The sequence below is a fragment of the Catharus ustulatus genome, chromosome 21 (assembly GCF_009819885.2).
Source record: "Catharus ustulatus isolate bCatUst1 chromosome 21, bCatUst1.pri.v2, whole genome shotgun sequence".
Lineage (NCBI taxonomy): Eukaryota > Metazoa > Chordata > Aves > Passeriformes > Turdidae > Catharus > Catharus ustulatus.
The window spans coordinates 5,709,570-5,728,932 of record NC_046241.1 but is presented as its reverse complement, the minus strand read 5'-3'; the positions used below and the strand labels follow the sequence as shown (position 1 = coordinate 5,728,932).

The 19,363-nt window shown below is 51.0% G+C and overlaps 3 protein-coding genes across 4 annotated transcripts; 1 reads left to right on the top strand and 2 right to left on the bottom strand.

Annotated features, from left to right (window-relative positions):
* The first annotated feature begins 747 nt into the window (after window positions 1-747).
* SPOUT1 (SPOUT domain containing methyltransferase 1) lies at window positions 748-5,410 on the top strand. Of its 2 annotated transcripts, XM_033077543.1 has the most exons (12): window positions 752-821; window positions 931-973; window positions 1,052-1,171; window positions 1,456-1,615; window positions 2,377-2,466; window positions 2,577-2,626; window positions 2,791-2,921; window positions 3,326-3,398; window positions 3,734-3,832; window positions 4,427-4,529; window positions 4,792-4,939; window positions 5,043-5,410. In XM_033077543.1, exons 1-12 carry the CDS (start codon window positions 774-776, stop codon window positions 5,115-5,117), a joined length of 1,140 nt encoding a protein of 379 aa, XP_032933434.1. In that variant the 5' UTR covers window positions 752-773; the 3' UTR covers window positions 5,118-5,410. The 2 variants fall into 2 exon arrangements, with proteins under 2 accessions (XP_032933435.1, XP_032933434.1); XM_033077544.1 differs by lacking the exon at window positions 931-973 and having other exon boundaries at window positions 748-821; window positions 5,043-5,409.
* Window positions 5,411-5,762: 352 nt separating this feature from the next.
* Window positions 5,763-8,087, bottom strand: ENDOG (endonuclease G). The gene is made up of 3 exons (XM_033077545.2): window positions 7,602-8,087; window positions 7,091-7,200; window positions 5,763-6,430 (listed from the first exon to the last, which is right to left on the bottom strand). The coding sequence occupies exons 1-3, from the start codon at window positions 8,085-8,087 to the stop codon at window positions 6,148-6,150; spliced, it is 879 nt and encodes a 292-aa protein (XP_032933436.1). The 3' UTR covers window positions 5,763-6,147.
* Window positions 8,088-9,152: 1,065 nt separating this feature from the next.
* TBC1D13 (TBC1 domain family member 13) lies at window positions 9,153-19,212 on the bottom strand. The gene is made up of 12 exons (XM_033077542.1): window positions 19,086-19,212; window positions 18,837-18,910; window positions 18,564-18,604; window positions 18,087-18,148; window positions 17,717-17,816; window positions 16,584-16,666; window positions 16,273-16,432; window positions 15,286-15,493; window positions 14,562-14,725; window positions 12,976-13,136; window positions 12,780-12,837; window positions 9,153-12,062 (listed from the first exon to the last, which is right to left on the bottom strand). Exons 1-12 carry the CDS (start codon window positions 19,106-19,108, stop codon window positions 11,997-11,999), a joined length of 1,200 nt encoding a protein of 399 aa, XP_032933433.1. The 5' UTR covers window positions 19,109-19,212; the 3' UTR covers window positions 9,153-11,996.
* Between the last annotated feature and the right edge of the window lie 151 nt (window positions 19,213-19,363).

Sequence of the window (19,363 nt, the reverse complement as noted above, 5' to 3'; positions counted from 1 at the left end):
TGGAAGAGTAAATGTCTCTGTAAAGACTGCAGGGCTGATGGAACTCTCCTTGAGAGCTGCCTCATCTGCCTTGGGTCCTGTGATGGTGGCTGCTCCTCCCTCTCAGGCTGGTGGGGAGAGTTCAGTGGGTTTTACAGATTGGGCTGCAGTTGGTGATACCAATGCCCTTGGAGGCAGAGCTGCAAGGCAGCAGGAGGGAGGGTGAGAGGGAAGGAGGCAAAAAGCCACCTGCCTTTCCTGGTGGCCCATCTCACCTTGCTCAGCTGGGTGGGTCAGGGTGCTGCTGAAAGCTCTTTTGTGCCAATATACGTGCCAAACACGAGGAGAAAATCAGCAATCGCTGAAACAGAGAAAGAACCGTGCAATTAGCTTATTAACATGAAGATTAATTGCAACACCCCCACGTGTGTGGGCTCTTCCCTAGGCCATGACACAACCTGCAAAGGGCAGGGTGCATCTACCTATCGTCCAGAACGCACGGAGGGCTTGTGCAAGGACACGGAGACGCGAGTACCCAGATTTTGCTCACACACAAATACACATACACACACACGGGAATTGTGATCCTCCTCGGCGCCCCGGGCTGCACCCCGCGCCCCGCTGTGTCCGAGGTCTCCCATCCACCCGCGGAACGCGACCGACCCTGCTTAGCTTCGCTGCCGCGCGGGCCGGTTAAACATCGCCCACGTGACTCCCGGGCTCCTCCCTGCCGGGGCGGGGCCTGCGTTCCCCGACCAATCAGCAGCGGGGGGCGTGGCCGGCAGCGCGGGAAGATGGCGGACTCCGGGAGCAGCGTGGCGAAGCGCCCTAAGGTTTCACAGGTGGGCTGGGGGACCCTGGGGTCAGCCCGCGGCCCTGAGGGGAGCCCGGGGCGTGCCCTGGGCCCGGCTCTGAGGGGAGCCCGGCGGTAACGCGTGCTGTGCCCCGTAGGTTGAGGACAGGAAGGTGGACTGGCGGCGCTGGAGGCAGGAGAGTAAGGAGGGCCGGGCACACGCGGGGGCTGGGGCCGCTCGGAGCGGAGTTTAACGCCAGGTGCTGTTCTCCGCCCCAGGGAAAGCAGAGAAGAAGAAATGGAAGGAATTGAAATTGCTGAAGAAACTGGAGAAACAGCGGATGCGAGAACTGGAGGAACAACAAGCCCAGACGCAGGAGGAGCAGAAGGAAGACAGAGGTGATGCCGCTGTGATCCGGTGGGGAGACCTGGGTGGAAAGTGCTATAAAACCTGGCTGTTAAAAGGCAGTAAATGTTACCTGTCGATAGGAAAGGTGTTACTTCATAGATCCCGAGTGGATCAGCCCACATGCCCAAACAGGCACAAACACTGTGCAGCAACCACTGCACTAGAGATCTTTCTTATGAGAAAACCTACGATTAAATCTAAAAAGACAGAAGTTGCCTTTCCCCCACCACAAGAGCAGCAATAAAGGTGGCTGTGCCGTGTCTGTGCTCCCCAGGCCGCCGGCACACGCTGAGCGTGGCCCTGCCCGGCTCCATCCTCAACAACGCGCAGTCCCTGGAGCTGCGCACGTACCTGGCGGGGCAGATCGGCCGGGCCTGCGCCATCTTCTGCGTGGATGAGATCGTGGTGTTCGACGAGACTGGAGAGGACGTCAGGTGAGGCAAACACTGCTTTTAGCTGTCCTAGAGAGGCTGGGGCTGTACCGTCCCTAGAATTTCCAAGGCCAGGTTGGACAAGGCTTGGAGCAGCTGGGATAGTGGAAGGTGTCCCTGCTCATGGCAGGAGGTGGAAAGATGATCTTTTAAGTTCCCTTCCAACCCAGATCATTCTGTGATTCTCTGAAGGAAGAGCCATCTTGTTCTGCACAGTATTTCCTCTTAGTTTTCTGTTCTTCACTCTTTTATTAAGCTAAGGCACGAGGGAACTGCATGTACCTCTCCCCAGTGCATGCTAAACCCCAGGGAAAACGACGTTGACTGAACTGCCCTGGCAGCTCAGATAATTTATCCCAACATGAGATTGACAAAGCAATAGGAGGCTGAGTTCTCGTGCACCCTTAAACCTTGCTGTGGAGGGACAGGACAGGGCCTGTATCCTTATAGAAGATGCTTTGCTATCCTTCAGTTTTTCACTTGGACCTGTACCTGAGTTAACTGGCCAAGCCATGCAATCCTGGAGCATCCAACTGCCACATCACATTAATACATAAAGATCAAAAAACAAAACTGAGGAAGATAGTTGGCTTATGGAGAGTTCCAAGAATGGTTTGTTAACAGACTGCCTCTGGAGCAGCTCTTTTACAAGGGTTAGAAGGGAGGGATGTGCTGCTATTGTCAGATTAAGAAGCAAGGCTTGGTCTTCTGGAGACCTGACCAATCTCAAGCCAAGTTAACAAGCTGCTTGCTTTCACTTTCAGGACCGTGGAGGGGGATTTTGAAGGAATTGGGAGGAAAGGCAAGGCTTGTGTGCAGCTGGCTCGGATCCTGCAGTACTTGGAGTGCCCTCAGTAAGTTTGCTTTTCTTTATGCTCATCTCCTTTGAGTAAGAACAAGGCTACAATTGAGATCCAGATTCCATAAAAATACCTTTTCACATTTCACCTTTCTCTGGTGCCAGGTACTTGAGGAAATCCTTTTTTCCAAAGCATGAGGATCTGCAGTTTGCAGGTGAGGGGCAGTTGTCTCTCTCCTTCCTGAGCTCTGGCTCACTGCGTGTGGGACAGCCAGGACCTTTCCCCACTTTAGTGCTGGTCCTGAGAGGGAAGGAGCAGGGGAACACCAGCACCTGCAGCTGTGATTTCCCCCCAGCACCTCTCTGCTCTGTGTTCTAGGGCTGCTCAACCCCCTGGACAGCCCCCACCACATGCGGATGGACGAGGAGTCGGAGTACCGGGAGGGCATCGTGCTGGACCGGCCAGCAAAGCCAGGCAAAGGCTCCTTAGTTAACTGTGGGATGAGGAAGGTGTGTCTGTTACCCACAAATGCCAAAACAACTTCCCTTGTCTCTCTGGCAGATTTGAAGCAGGCAGGGTGGGCGCTGCTGGGTTTCTGAAGACTGCAGTGGGCTGGTTGGGGGGGTTTAAGGCTGTTGCTGTCTTGTCCCTTCTGAACTTTGCAATGTTTGTGGCTTGCCAAGCCCCAGCAGGCCCCACACATTCCAGCAGATCATTGCTTTACTGCTGCAGCTGAATCTTTGAGCAGCAAAACAAGCTTCAGACTGATAACCAAGCCCCTAAGCCACACACAGAGCTCCTCATTCCAGCTCCAGGCCAGAACAGACCCCCACTTCCTCAAAGGATTCCTTTTCTTCCCCACCTTCCCCAGTCCTTCCAGCGTGTCTGGTGCTGATGGTGGCTGTCCCTGCAGGAGGTGCGGATTGACAAACAGCTGAACCCTGGTCTGCGAGTCACCGTGCGCCTGGAGAAGCCCCAGAATCCAGGTAACCCATGGCTCCAGCAGCACCTGCAAACTTCAGGAGCTGCTGCTTCCATATGACAGGTTTGAAGGGAACCAACAGTTCTGTGTGTTTCCTTCACTCCATACACAAATTTCATAACACTCTTACCATACATCCCTTGATAAATGGAAACTGTCAGCTCTTTGCTCAGCAATAAACAGCCCAAACACACTCACAGGAACTCACCAAATTTCCAAAAAAAGAGAGGGTGATGTTGCACACCCAGTCAGTGCCTTGCTCTAGGAGAAACCGCTGGCTGTGGCTGGCCAAATCTCACCAGATCACAGGGGCTGTTAAACCTCTTTGCTTTCTTTCAGAAGCCAAAGTGCGGAAAGGCACCGTGGTGTCCTCGCAGCATCCCCGGGAAGCCTCAGGCTTGTACTGGGGTTACAGCGTCCGCCTGGCCTCCTGCTTGAGTGAGTATCCACAGAGATTCTCTGCCTGGGCTTCCACACCAGGCTCAGGACTACTGGCTGCATGCATCTCTTTGCTAGAAATCTCCTTGTCTGAAGGAGACTTTTAGCTTACACATGTAGGCAGCAGCCATGGGGCAGTTAAGTTTTAGGGTGAAACGAGGCATGAACCATCCCAGTCGCCCTCCAGGACTGCCCTGTAACCTCCAGATGGCTGCAAAACAGCAAGAGATGAGTTGGTGCCCTTTTCTATTTCTGTGATAATGACATCCTATCATTCACATCAGAGCCAGCCCTGGAATTGGAGTTAAAGAACCCTTGAATATTCTTCTCCTGTCTTCTGGTTGATTGGACCTTGTAGGAAGACTGTAAGCTGTTAGGGGGTGGTTGCTGGCACCTGTCTTGAGCTTTGAGGAAAAGGATAGAGGAGACTCTTGCAGCAAGGGAATGATGTAGGAAAGAGGAGTCATTCTGTCTCCAGATACACTTTTGGCACTGAAAGCAACTCCTGCTGCCACTCAACCATGGAGTGTTTTAGCCTGTCCAGAAGGCACATGGGTGAGGACATGGCAGCAGGAACCCCAAACTCTTTTCCAGGTGCTGTCTTTTCTGAGTGCCCATTCAAGGAAGGCTATGATCTCTCTATTGGAACCTCAGAGCGGGGCAGCACTGTGGACCAGGTCACTCTGCCCTCCTTCAGGTTTGTGTCCTACCTGCTTCCCCCACTCAGAGCTCCCAGTGAGGCTGGTGTTGGCAGTAGAGCAGGGGAAATACCCCAGGACAAGGCCAGTTCTTTCCCTGTTTCTCTGGAGTTGGTAGCAGGGACTGTCACATTAGCCAGATTCCATGGGGCTTTGGTGGGGAGGCAGCAGCAACAGAGCTCCCTGTTCCAGCAGCACACAGGAGCTTGGACACACACCTGGACACTCTGCCCTCCCACCCTGACCTTGTGCTCTCCCCAGGCATGCCCTTGTCGTATTTGGAGGCCTTGAGGGCTTGGAAGCTGGGGTTGATGTGGACCCAAACCTGAAGGTCACCGACCCAAGTGTCTTGTTTGACTTCTACGCGAACACGTGTCCCAGCCAGGGCAGCAGAACCATCCGGACTGAGGTAGGGTTGATGGCACTGGGTGTGCCCAGCAGTGCTGGGTGGTGGCCTGTGACAGTGACACACATGGCCCAGGTGTGCTCTGACTGGGCTGGCTCTGCTGCAGGAAGCACTGCTGATCTCCCTGTCTGCACTGAGACCACACCTTGAGGAAGCTGTGAAGACACCCAAAGACAGCTGAGGGAAGGGAAACCACTGACCTTGCCCTTGGGGAGGCAGCTCTTCAAATGTGGAGTACTGGGCATCACTCCAGGAGCCTGGCAGGACCAAAGCACAGTGTGTGACTGGAGCTGGCAGCACTGCCCAGCCAGGCACTCACTGCTGCTGGGAGCAGCAGGTCTGTGCCCTCCTGCCTGCATGGCCCAGCCAAGGGCTGGTTGCTGCTTTCCAGCAGCTGGCATGGGCTGGGCAGCGGGCTTGGTCTCAGCAACTCAGACAGCTGGAGTGGGAATAAAGCAGTATGGAACCTCTGTTGCTGTGCAATCCAGGTGTGTCTTGGTGTAGGCACACTCAGTGCCTCTGGAACAATGTGGCTTCAGACTGAAACAAACTCAGAACTTATGGCAAGAAGCTGTTCCTACTTCCCCCAGCCCCCTTCAAGGCTTCATCCTTCCCAACAGCAGGAAGGGCTGGAGCTTCAATTGAGGCTCAGCTCTAAAAACACATCATCATCTCCTTACAGTCTGGCTACATCTGTGATGCCTTAAGCTCTGCCTAGTGAGCTCAGACAGGAAAGCAGCTGGAAGAGTTGGCTCCATCCTCCCCTCCTCCTGCTGAGATATTCAGAGCTTTGGTAAGAGCAGATAAGAAACAACCAATACCATGAGTGTTCAAAGCTTTACTGCTAAAATCATCTTCTGAAAGAAAACAATTGTACAGTCTTTGGCCACAGGAAAGCAGGAACTTCTCCCTTACTCCCCCCTCCTTCCCTGCTAAACAGCAACAGTTTGTGACTTCCCTTTGTGCCTGAATGAGCCTCACACCTCCAAGGGAGCAGTGGAGACCTAGTACCGTATCAGGTGCCCTGAGACTCCTGCAGACCACTCTGGAGCCCAGTTGTGTGTCTGTGTTTCAGTCAGACACAGGGGAAGGGTAGAGAGAAGCACAAGTTTGAATCTGAATTCCCACATCTACAACTGCACAAGAAACTGATTCTGCAGCTGACTGCCAGTCCCTTGCCAGGGGTTACCTGGGTTTGTTCCAGTCAGGGTTCAGTGCTTTCCAGCTGTGATGGCTTTCAAGTTATTTGTTCTCCTGAGAATGTTTGGGACAAAGAGGAGCCCTGAGGCTCGCTCAATGCTCTCAATGGGCACGAGGAACCGTTCCAGGGGGATTTTATCATCCACAGGGCTGTTGGGCATCACGTAGGAGCGCAACTCAATCTCCCCGCTCTCCTTTTCCAAGATGAGCACCTTGAAGAAGTGTGTGGGGACAGCCACGTTGTTCTTCCCAATCACCTGGTACTTCACATACATCTTCCCATCAGCCTCCATCCTGCACCAACAGCAACATGCCAGGTTATCCCCTAGCTTGGTGTCATTCCACCCCCTCAGTCCTCTAACACCCCCCACCCACAGCAGGCAGCAGCTCTGCTCCTGCAACAGGGCTGTAAAACATGGCTGGGGCAGAGGCTACGTGACATGGTGAGGGTGAGCTGTGCATTGGGGCTGCTCCCAAATCCCCTCCCTGCTGGCTCTCTTTAACAGGCTTTCCAAGCTATTTCCTGCTGCTGAAGAGATCTCAACATGAGACACCTGCTCTTTGGTGCCACATGGAGATCTTTGAAAATAAAGTCATGTCCTTAGTGGAGAAGTAGTCCCTGACATAGAACCTGAAAGCTTTATTCTGCAGGGATGGGGTCTGCAGTCTAATTGGTAATCACCTAACTTACTAAATTGTTAAGGACTGCAAACAAAAACCAGCTGGTTATACTGCAGCTCAAGAATCCTACTTGATTCATGAAATAATAATCCGGATGGGAAATACATAAATTAATCCTAAGAAGGTACCTTTCCACAGAACCTCTGTGCACAGCTGGTCTCACCTACTGAGAGGGCCCTTAGCAGATCCCTCCTGTGTGGTCCCTCAGCCTGTTTTCATTTGCCAGCACAATACATCTGTTGGGTGCCAGTGCAGCTCAGCCCTCGGGTTTACCTGGGCAAGAAGAGGGGTCCTGTGCAGACGTAGACATTCCTGTTGTTTTTTGCCAAGCTTCTGCAGTACTTCTCAAGGTTATTCCAGGCGTTCTGGTTTAAATGAGGATTCTAGAAACACAACCAGTAGTCATTTGCTGGGGTATTTCCTCACTGTTCAGAGTAACATCACCTGTAACACATCTCACAGAGCCCCAAGCACTTTCCAAAGAGATCTCCACTACCACCTCTGCCCTGGGAGCTGTGACAGCTTGGTTTGCACGCCAGGGACAGAACCCACTGCCTAAGGCACCAATTTTTTACAAGTGTTCATCTCCCTGTTTAATTCTGCTCCTGACAGGAGCTGCACTGAACGGGATCTGTCTTTCATAGCTTGAAAGGCACAAACAGGCAGGTGAATTTGCAGGATCCTGCTGTAAATTTGGCAGGAAATAAAGCACCTCCGAGTGACTTCGGGGGACCTCCGGCAGGGAGCAGCGTCTGCCCTTGAACCCGGGCAGCTCGGGCCGTACCTGCGGGGCGATGTTGCTCAGGTAGAACGTGTCCCGCATGGCCTTCTGGCTCCACCTGTGGTTGGCGGCGGCGGCCAGGTGCCCGCGGTCGAAGCCGCTGCCGCGGTAGTCGGCGTTGGTGGCGCGGTGATACTCGTGCACCGAGTCGTCCTCCTGGAAGTCGCAGGCGGCGCGGTCCGAGGCGCCGCTGAGCGTGTCCCGGTTGAGCTGCTCGATGACCCAGAGCGCGCTGCGGCTCCGCGGGTCGTAGCACAGCACGTAGGACTCGCGGCTCCGCAGCTGCGCCAGCCCGGGCAGCCCGTACTTGCTGAGCTCGGTGCGCCCCGAGCCCGGCGGTGCGGGCAGGCTGGCCGCTGCCACGGCAGGCAGCACGGGCAGGCGGGCCAGCAGCCCCTCGGCCTCATCGTCCCGGTGCGGCCGGCGGGCAAAGGCCGCGCCCAGCCCCGCGCCCACCGCCAGCGGCAGCACCCACCGGGCCCGCAGCATGGCCGCTCCGCCGTGGGCCCGGACCGGCCTTAAAGTGGCCGCGGCGGAGCCCCAGGAGGCCGCGCTGCTGCGGCGGCATCGCCGCTTTAAGGGGAGCGCGCACAGGGCGAGCGGCGATGCCGGGAGCGCGCTCCTGGGGCAGGGCGGCGCGGGAGCGCGCCTGGGGACACGGGCACAAGGACACAGCGGGCCGGGGACACGGCCGCTCCCAGCGACACCGAGCTGCGGTGACACCAGGGCCAGCCATCGCTGGGGAAGGTAAAGCTCTCCCGCTGCAGGAGCCAGGCTGGCTGGCCAGGGCTGCTCTCACACCTATGGACACCGCAGTGGAACCCCGAGCAGCCCCAAGCCCGACTCACACCAACAGAAGAGGTTTGCACAGACATCCGTTTAGTTAAAGGAAACGTTATAAAAATAGTGTTAGAAAAAAGAAGCATAAAACAAAGAGGTTTAGAGTGATGAAATGTTCACTACACCCTTTTCTGGCAGTTCTTCCCAACCAAAGTGGAGGAAAAAAAAGTGTAATCTGTTCCTTTCTTTGGGGAAAGGGCATTTTACAAGACTGCTCCAAACAGCTAAAACATGACATTCCTTAAGGAAAAAGCCTCTCATTCCCAAACACCCCAGACTTCCCCAGAACAACTTCTGGCCTTCATTCTGCTCAGTGCCAAAGTGCAAATAATTCTAGGTCAGGTCACAAAATTCAAAATCAGTCTCCTGAGTGACCACCACCAGCAACTTGATCTACCTCACTGGCAAAGCCACAAAGCTCTACAAGCTTAAACTCCAGAGAGGTGCAGGTAAAGCAGACCTCTCCTGCCCAGGGAAGGCTCATCCCACACCCAGGAGTGTCCTGTTTTCCCTCCCAGCTGAAGGTGATTTCCCTTTCCCCTGTCTGGCAGCAGCCCTGCCTGTGAGGAATACATGGTAAAAGCTATTTAAACATCCTCTTTTCAAGTCCCTTTGAGATAATGGGTTCCCAAGGCACCCAGACTAACACCTCCCATCCCAAAGATCAGCTCTTTCAGCAGGTCAGGATTGTAAGAAACCAGAAGCAGGAACATCTCAAGGCTGGAGCAGGTGTTGCTTGGCCACACAAGCAAGGAAACACCAGTTTAGTATCATCTCACTTCAAAAACAACAAAAATAAATCACCAAAAAACTCTGAGGAATGAAGCCAAGGGAAACATGAGGAGATCCAAAAGCTGGTAAAAGGTTAAGACTTTTTTTGTCTCCTCAGAAAATCTGGTTTTGCTCTTAAAGAAAGGAGATAGTCCTGGAATAAAGAAATAGATGTCCCAAGACAATGAAAAGTACCACTCCTTTCAACAGCAGGACAGAAGTTCTACCACATAGGAAGGAAATAAACAGGAATATAAAACAGCTTTTTATGTATGGAACAGCCTGTCTGGATGTTTCAAGGTTGTTGCAAGCTCTCCCCAAAGAACTCAATAGGTTTGGCAGCCATAGTTTGGATAAGGCTACAGAATTTATCCCAGAGATCCTTTCCAGCAGCCAAATCTCTCATCACATCCCTTTAAACCACTGCAAACTCCTTTCAAAAGCATTCACTGTCAAAGAGGGATGGTCACCCAAAGCTATGCTGAGAACAGGCAGAAGTTATCTCCAAGTAATGCTTTCATCCTGGTTTGCTGCTGCCTCCTCAGGTTACTTTAAGGAGACTTCCAGCTGCTCAGAGCAGAAACACATGGATGGTCCTGCTGCCAGTGAGAAATTCCAGCATGAGGAAACCCTGCATGTGCCAGGGGAACCCAGAATGAAGAGCCCAGCACAGGTATTCAGGGAGATGAGAGCAGAGTTTGTGCATGGAATGGGAAAGCTACAGCAGTATTTATAGCAGTTCTGAGGCAGAAGTGTTTGAAGCAGGTACAACTCTGCCTAAGAGTGGGACCCTCTGGTTCTACACTTGTAGAGAACCTCCCAGGTGGCTCTTTGACCACAGGAGGTCTGGCCAACAGCCAGCAGGTACCCAAGAGCTGAGACATAACACCACCTGCAACAGCTCAGAAAGAACACCCATCCAGGGGTTAGACAGCCAGGATGCTTCATCACACTGCTGCCCTGGTCTACCTGTTCCATTTTTCTTGGAGGGAAACTATACCCTCAAGAAAAGATTGCAGCAGAGAGGGATACTGTTGCCACAGGTGTTAATTACAGATTGCTTTAAACCTTAAATTGTTCTTGCAACACAGCAGCAACACATGGCTGCACAAGTGGTACTCCAGCATCTTCTCAAGAGACAGAGATTGCTTGGGATTGCCAGTAAGAACGTGGGTACGTGCACCAACCTGTCCTGCACCTTGGTGAGAATTACAGCAGCCTGTGAAGGCCTTCAGTGAAGGAAATAACACCAGTAAAAAAAAAAAAGCTGAAGGCTGCCAGCATCCCTCCTGCTAGGGCAAGTCTAGGCCAGCAGCAGCTTAAGCAAGTCTGTTACAAAGACTGACTGACCTTTAACAAATCAACACCCATAAATACCAAAAACTGCAGTGTCCAACAGCAGAGGTGAGCCAGCACAGCACAGAAAGGGAAAAGCATGTTGGATTAGTGTTCACTCAAGAGCTTCTGCACCACACAAGCACCTGGGTGCTGGCAGTTTCTCTCTCTGAGGATTAAGGTTTCTGCTCAGCTTGACACTGTGGCAGGTCAGCAGTTCTCCCTGTGGTTTGTCTCAGTCCCTGTTCTCCTGAGCCCACTCCACCATATCTGAAGTGCAGCAGTTTTCCTCAGGGAGAACAAAAGTCCAGCTCAGGACTGTGACTCCAACAGGACCAGGACAGAACAGTGGATCAGCCCCAGCAGGCAGCTCATGACAGATGCTTGTATGCCTGCTGGATTGTGCTGGAGAAGGACTCTTAGTGCAGATCAGAACTGTCTCTTCCTGGCAAGAAGAACTGTGAGACAACAGCAAGGTTACTGTGACCAGACCTTAATGCAAATAGTATTATTTAAGCCACTGAGGCAGAAAACTCCAGTTCTGTGCCTGTATAAGCCCCTAAATACATCTGTCTTCATTGCACATGATTAGGTGTCCATTTCTTGTGTTTCAGGATCCTGATTGTAGCTGGATATGCTCCAGTTCAGAGCAGCATGAGGCCTCCCTGCAGCAACAATCCTGCTCTAAGGCTGTGCGTAGTAAGGCTTGACTTGGAACTACACTTCACCAGGGGATTGAAACCACCACAGTCCTGCTCTCAAGGAGACCTCGTTGATAAGGCAGGTCTGGATTCAGGCAGTTTGAGTGCACAAAGCCACCAGCTGTCACTGTGTCCTCCTACCTCAGCTTCCCAAGTCTCTTTCCCAGTCAAAGGAGTGCAAACTGCCAGGCAACCTTCACCAGAAAGTGATGCAATCTTCTTCACATGCCTCAGGGATGGCCAAGTGCAGACATGAGGAAGGAGAATCCAGAATCTACTTGAATGGCAGAATGTGAGACTTCACTGGAATACATTCTGTTCACAGGAGGAAGATCCTTCTGTCCTCACCCACCAAAATTCACTGGACTTAAATCTGTCTTTTCCCCATCAGAAGTTACTCCTTGTGTTATTTCCATGATACAGGAGTCCATCCCTTCAGGGATATGCAGACAGAAGGTTTCTTTCTCCCCAAACTCAAAGTCATTTAAAAAAAGATATAAAGAACTGCTTTTGGCAGCAAAGAGGCATTTGAGATGTGGAAAAATCTGGAGTGCAGGACCCAAGTAGATGGGGAAGTAATCAGTCCTTGACCTAATAAATAGAGTAGAAGGAAGTCTTCAAGGTAGTAGCCCCAACAAAACCTGAAGTCTTGCAGAGACCAGTAGGAGCTTTAGTGCACCACACTTCAAGGGGCCATGTCCCAGGACCCACTGCCACACAGTTCTCTGACACCTTTTGTTAGGCTCATGGACTATTTGGAATCTTGAAGTTCCTTTGCCTTCTTCAAAATCAGATGAACATCAGAGATAGGATAATCCTAAGGCAAAGAAACAAACAGATTTCAGTGACTTCCCAGCATTCTTGACACAGATTGTTTTGCTTAAGTGAGACAAATCTTGACAACAAAGTTCTTGGCCTATTATAACACAATGCCATATTCAGTTACTCCTTTAACAGCTACAGTTTCCTGTTTTGTAACGGATCAAACCTCAATACCCTTCCAGAAGGCTTGTTGTTTTTTTTTCACTTTGTCCTGCAAGGGCACAGTAACCTGGCCTGCCACAGGGCCCTTTCTCATGCCAGAGAGCCTTATCAAAGCCAGTATCTTGCACAGCCCAAAGCAGGAACTGGCACAATGTAAGATATCCAACTGTGCAGTGCAGGCGTTTCCAACCTAAGGCTCTCACAGATCTCTGAATTTATACCTCTGGCCAAAAAACTTAGCAGTGTTACATAAGGTTTCACATCTTTTGTTGAATTTTTTTTTTTGTACACTAAAGGAAAATTAAAAACCTCCAATCTATGATAATTTCTCTGTAAGACTGAAATGGTGCATGTGCTAAAGATTCCCAGTTCCAGTAGTGAGAGTGCTGTAAGATCCCTGCAGATTTTCCTGCATGCAGACATCACCAATATGGCACTTGTGTTGAACCAGGCATACCCTCCCACCCTCTCACATACTGTCATCCTCTCTCCCAGTACTATTTCAAGACTTTTCCAATTTCTCTCTGCACCCACTCTATTTAATTCCTACCTGTAGCAGCCTCATGTTCAGAGTGAAGTCCCCTTCCAGCAACTGATCCCGGATGAGTCTGAAAGACAGAAATTATTCCAGCTACTTTTGACTCTTTACAAAGAAACTTTAAAACCTATAACCTCTTCACCAGATGCCTACAGAAGACTCCTGGATCTGTGGCAAAGAAGCAGAGGAAGGCTGTGTGTGTACTTACGTCAGCATGGCACAGCAGACGAGCAGGAGGAAGTCGAAGCGCTTGTCGTCAGCAAACAGGGAGTCCCAGATGCGGATGACATCTGGCAGCAGGAACTCTTGGGACAAGAGCAACGTCAGCCAGCGGAAGGCAAAGAACTGGGGTTTGATGTTCTGTTCTTGCTGTCAGACAGGCACCAGGCAAACAATGAATATGTGCTCCTGGCCAGTTCCCTACAGGCAAGAGATCACCCCATGTTTCCATCCCCATCTCCTCCCCAGTGCTGCTCTAAGCTCCCAGCTCTTCCTGCAGCAGCAGGAAAACCTCTGCATCCTTTGGAGATTGTCCCATTCAACCCTGACTGAGAGATTTCACATCAGCCACACTCCACACCTACAGCCAAGCCAGAAAATGCTCCTCTGTCCATAACATGGAGTAAAGGAAGCTTTTCTCCCTAAAGGCGCTATTTATGTTCTGTTAAACCTGCCAAGTCATTTTAAAGTTCCCATTTCAACAGCATTTTATCTGCAAAGCTGCAGCCCTCCCCTGCTAGCACAGGCACTGTTTGTCAGGATTTCCTCTCCTTTCCAGAACCCTTGTATTTGTGAATAGTAAACCTTTTGATAAAGAGAAACAAAGATGGAACAGAGTTCACACTGATGGTCAGTAAAACATGCTGTAAGCACCTTTAGCCTGAAGCTTTCCTGTTTTCTGATGTTAAATCCAAGGTTCCATAAGTTTAATCAAGGTCAAACAAGTTGAGGATTCTGCTGATATTCTTAAGGACCAGCTGCTGCATGGCCAAGACCATTTCCTGCCAGCCAAACATTAAGCAGTTTTTCTCCCCACTGAACCAGCCAACACTGTGGGCTGTGTCACTGTGCTGACAAACTGTCTTCTGGATTACAAAAGAAACACATCCTGACTTTTCTAGATGGAAAAAGTTTGGTCAAGATTACAGTAAGAATAGCTTTCCCTTCCAAAGTCTCCTTGGACTTTCACACCAAATGGACTATAAGAGATGTTTGTAATGAAATCTGCCTTCTACATGTTCTACAAAACTCACACAAACCCAAAGCACTTGAAAACATTTGGATGAAGGAGAACAGTATTATTTGGCTGGTGGGATCATCCAGCTCACTGGATTTCACTCCTCCTTTGGAATGCACTCCATGGAGTTTAAGTCAGGGCAGCCAGTGGCAATAGAAGTGCATGTGTGCAGTGTGGGGGGCATTTTTTGTTTTGCTCTGAAAAGCAAAAACAATTTCTGTAATCTGGAATGCTGAAAAGCTCCACAGCAAAACCCATGTTTTGACTGATCTCTACAAGAGAATAAAGACTCCAGCTATGCAGGTGACCATGGCCAAGTCCCTTCAGACTCCAGCTGGCAGCTGTGCAACAACCACAGTTTGCTTTCAGAGACAGGCAGGGGAGGAAGCCTCTCCTTGTGTTTCAGCTCACAGATAAGAGTCTCTGCCCCACAGGCAAAGCCCTGCAGACATTCTGTGCTCTGCTCCAGCACAGTTTAACAGAACTGACATTCATGTGCACTGTTAAGCCACTCCTTGCATCCCACCCAAGACCCAGAGAAACACCTGGCTCCTCACCAGTTTCAAATATAGCTCCACATCTTTTTCCTTCAGGGTGGAGTAGACCTTCTCCATTTTGTAGGTAATACCACACTGAGAATCATCCAGGCTCTTAATGAAGTTGTCCCGAATTTCAGCCATAAGATTGGTAAAGCAGAAAAACGTGTCTGCTTCAGCATGTTCTGGGGAAATAAGAACATGGGAGAATAGAGGAAGCCTTACTGAGAGAGGTACAGGGCTGTAAAATTGTCCTTGCTCCATAATCTGGTTGCTGCATTGGACTTAAGGAGTAGATTCCACCACATCTTGGCTTGCTTGGTCTGGGTCAAGGTTAGACAACCCTTTTTTTTTTTAAGTAGAAACGTCTACAGAGCCACTGCAGATACTAACCCTGTGTCCAACACAAGGTCTTCATGACATGAGGTCACAAAAAAGTTATCTATGCCCAAGAACATAATCTGCTACCAGCACACACCCTCAGAGCTCCTGTGATGCAGAAGCAACAGGCAAAGCCCTCCCTTTCCATTTTTTTCCTTACCATCTATATATAGTACAAGGAAACAAGAGCTTCTAAAGGCATTTTGAGTTCAACAAACAAACAAAAATTGCTCAAAAATCCTCACTTCCCACGTCCTCACCACTCCCAGCCCATTCAGCTCCTACAGTTCCCCAAAACTCCTCATGCCATGCAGAGAAGTCGCAGCACCACAGCCACTGCTAAGCAGTCAAAAGGCTTCCTCACCTTTCCACTCACTGTTAGGGTCTGTAGCAAAGGTGTAGTAAAGAGGCCCCACGATTTCATTCATGCCCTGGACATAGGCTATGCCAGGGTTCAGCTTGGCATAGATGAACAGGATCCTCTCCACCACTTCCCAGTGAGCTTCGCAGCCGTTGGGCAGAACTTCGTACTCGCTCAGAGAGCTGGGGGTGGTCTTCAGAGGGGAGCTCACCTGGAGAGCAAGGCTGAATCAGGACAACCAACTAGCACAGATCCTTCAGCACCTGTGCCAAGCTTGGCTTTTAACACACAGAGACCTCCCAAAAAATTTGGGCTGTTTATACCACATAAACCAAGACAAGCAACTCTGGGAGCACACAGGCAGAGAAGTCCTGATGCTGGCTGTCCCTGAACAACAAAGTCTGAGCAGCAGCACACAGTTTCCTCTGAATCATTGCACCACATGATGTCACACAGTAAAAACCACAGCAGTTCCACTTCTCTTTGTTAGTAGTATGAGGGAAGGGTATTGATGGTTGTGGGAGAAGCCACCTTCCCCAACAGCACGTGTGCTGTAGCACTCATGAAAGGGGAAAGAAATGACATATTTTAACAGATACTCAGCTCTTCTCCTAATTCCAGGTTTGAGATTCAGTTCTGGAGGACTATGGAAATTTGTAATAAATTCATAGTAAATTAACTCTTTAGTGGTTTTGTTGCCATAAAGGAAGGCGTATGTCAGGCATAAAATAAATTGTGACTCCAAATTCTACCAGAAGTCAGGTAAAAACAATCCTTAAATTAAATACACCTAGAATTCCCTACAGGCTATCAGGAACTCCAGTTGGTTCTGCAACGTCCAGCTCCAGAAAGCTCAATATCTGCTGGGGTGTTTCCTGAATTCCATTGCACAAGCAGAAAGAGAAACAAAGAACAGCCCAAGAATCACCCTTCCTCTTCCCAGCCTGAGACCTTGCCCTGTGACAAGGACAGCCCCAGCCCAGAGCTCACATTTGTCACCCCACTGCGGTTTCGTGCCACCGTCTGCGACTTGAGCGTGGTCTGCTCCACCCGCCTGCGCAGCGTCTCAAACTCGTTCTGGGGGTCCAGGATCAGCAGGCAGGGATAATCTGTGGGGCGCTGGAAAAACGCCATGTCAGGGTACAGCCTCCTAGGATGGACACAGAAGGAAATCAGGGACAAGAAGGAAGTGCCCCATGTTGAATAGGAGCCTGGGTTTAATATTAAACTCTGTTTTCAAAGTACAATTTGTTGGCCACACTTCTCGGGTTCAGAAATGTGACTGGTTGTATCTCACACACCTGACATCTTTGTCTATCTGGAGGAGCACTTCGTTATCCTTGAAATAAGTGTTCCATCGACTGTCTGGGTTTGGATTGAGGGGCTAAAGAGAGAAACAACAGAAACAGAAAAAGCGTGTTTCACACATATCAAAATCCTCAGTAAACATACAGTGATTTAACATTTCTGCTGTCACTCTGCCATCAGCACATTCTGAGCACATCAGGGTCGTTTTTTCTCTCACATTTTCAATCCCTTTTCACTTGCCTCTTCAAGAGTTTGTTCCCAAATCAGTTTGGTTTTTTTTCTCTCTGTTAACAAGATTCCTGATTGCAGCTCCAAACCTGTACCATGGAGATGGTATTTGGACTTGGGTAAGAGTTATCCACCCACCAGTACTTTGATGTTGTGGTTCTTCTCCCCACACCAAGCTCCACACAAAGTTAACAACTAACCAAGAAAAGAACCAAGCTACATTCCAAGGGATTCAAAGATCACTGTGACCTGTCTGTGTGGTTTTACAGACATGCCAGTTTTACACCACCAAGGCTCCAGAGATCACAGTGGGGCGGGTGACTGCAGGGGAGTCAACGCTCAGAGTGGTCATGGGAGCAGCTGTATCATTTTACAGTTTCTTCTGATCAGTTACTTCACTCACTCCTCCCACACACACACTCCTAACAGCACTTTCAGAAAAGGAGAAAGTCAAGGCATGCAGGAAATAGTCTGTTAAAAAAAAACAACAGCCCAGCAGCATTACTAGACACAATCAACTCTCCTGCCTTCCACACCACAGTCCAGCCTGACTCTCCTGCTTCTTTTCTATCCTCTGCTCCGAATCCATTCATGGAACAACTTCCCAGGGGAACATCTCATGGCTCCAGGAACCTCTTGTGTGCCTCTCCCTTCACCTAGGAGACCCACAGCCTAGGAAGGCAGCCCCAGAGGGCAGTAGGAGGGAAAAGCACAGCTGGAAACAGCTCTCTACAGAGCTACTGGTGCTGTACTAATAATTCACACTCAAGGCTGCCAGCTGGGAGCCATCCCTCCCTCTGGCAGGGCAGAAGAGGAGGGAACAGAGCCAGGAGCAGCCCAGGGGACCAAAAAAAACCCCAAGGAATTTTCTGTAGCACAAAGGCTTAACAACACTTACGTGATCTTCTAAGGTCACATCTTCCCTTGAAACACCCAGGTTGGCCTTGGCAATCCCAGGCTGGATAATCATTTCTTTTAGGAACTGGGAATACAGATCCCTTAAAGAAAAAAAGAGGAACTTGCAACGAGGAAGATAAGGTCAAGGTGAGCACAGAGTTAAAACAGATGTCTGTCCCACCCTGCTCAGCCAGACAGTATCTCATTTTCTCTTCAGTGTAATTGAAGGGGTCAGTCCAGCAGGCAGCTGGGAGAACAGTACATTACACACAAGAACCATTTGTTTTATGAAAGTACTTAATTATTTAAAGACTATTCTCCTTCTCTGCAGATCTCTTTGGAAATAAAGAGACAAGTACCAACATCCTCACCTCTGTTTCTTCAGCAAAGAGCTCCATAAGGCTTTCTCTACAGGGAGGTAGTTCAGGAGTATCTGCACAGGAAACAGGTGAACAGAAATTAGTACTCAAGGAGCTGTTACACCTGCAAGATGAGCAATGCAAACACAGTGGCTGAAACTGGCTCTTGGAAAATACTGGGAGTTCTCTCCAGAAAGCAGAGTACTTTGCCAAGCAACAGTCAGGAATATTTCAGGGACTGGCTTTCCCCACAGAACTATTTGTAGGACTGATCAATAGCTAACCTGACCGAAATGCACTGCTAGCTTAAAACGGAGGCTGTTCACATGCAAAGTGCTGATCTCCACAAATTACTGCTGACTTCTAGTGGCTTTTAAGCTCTGGATTTATTGTTTGTTTACAACTTTAACCGCCAAAAAAGTGCTACGTGTACTCAATCAACCCAAAGCACCACTTGCAAGAAAGAAAAGCGCCCCAAGCAAAACCCACCTTCCAGCACAGGCAGCGCAGCCCACCATCAAAGGGAATTCCTGTGGAACACCAGGCAGAGAAATTACCACGTTAGCCCATCTCTCACCGCGGGTTGCTGATGTCACCTCACAAACAGGCCTGGCAACACTTTTACCTCCCCGAGGGGCATGAAGTTTCCCCAGGGCCGCTGCTGGGGTTACCCACAGTGTCTCCCACAGGGCCAGCCCGTGCCAGGCGGCACCAGCCCGGGGCAGCCCCTCCCCAGCCCGGGGCCGGACCCGCGGCACTCACCGCTGAAGCACAGCTCGCGGAGCTTGCTCAGAGCCACGGTGGGTTCGCCGAGCACCTCCTGGAAATCCGCGATCCTGAGGGGAGCGAAGCCGCGGGCGTCATCAGGGTTGGTACAGCAACCCGAGACCCCCCCAGAGCCTCCAACCCCTCAGAGCCGTCGGTTCTCAAGAGCCCCCACCCCGCGCAGCGCAGCCTCGGCAGGGTGGGGAGGGGAAAGACGCCCGTCCCTACACAAACCCCAACACCGACCTGCTCTGGTGCAGCCGCGACATGGCGGCCCCGGCGCCCCTTCCCCGCGCGCCGCATAAACGCTCCGGCTGGAAACGCTGCCCGGGGAGGGGGATGCGGGACGGGCCCCGCCCGCCGCGATGGCCCCGCCCTCCGGGGGCGTGGCGAACCCGCCGCTCCGCGCGGACCCTTCCCTGCCCTAAGCCCCGCCCCCGCCGCCCCAGGGCGCCTCTCCCGTGCGTTTGGCCCCGCCCCCGCCCCGCGCGCTGTGCCCCGCCCCGCTGCACTCACGGGTCGAC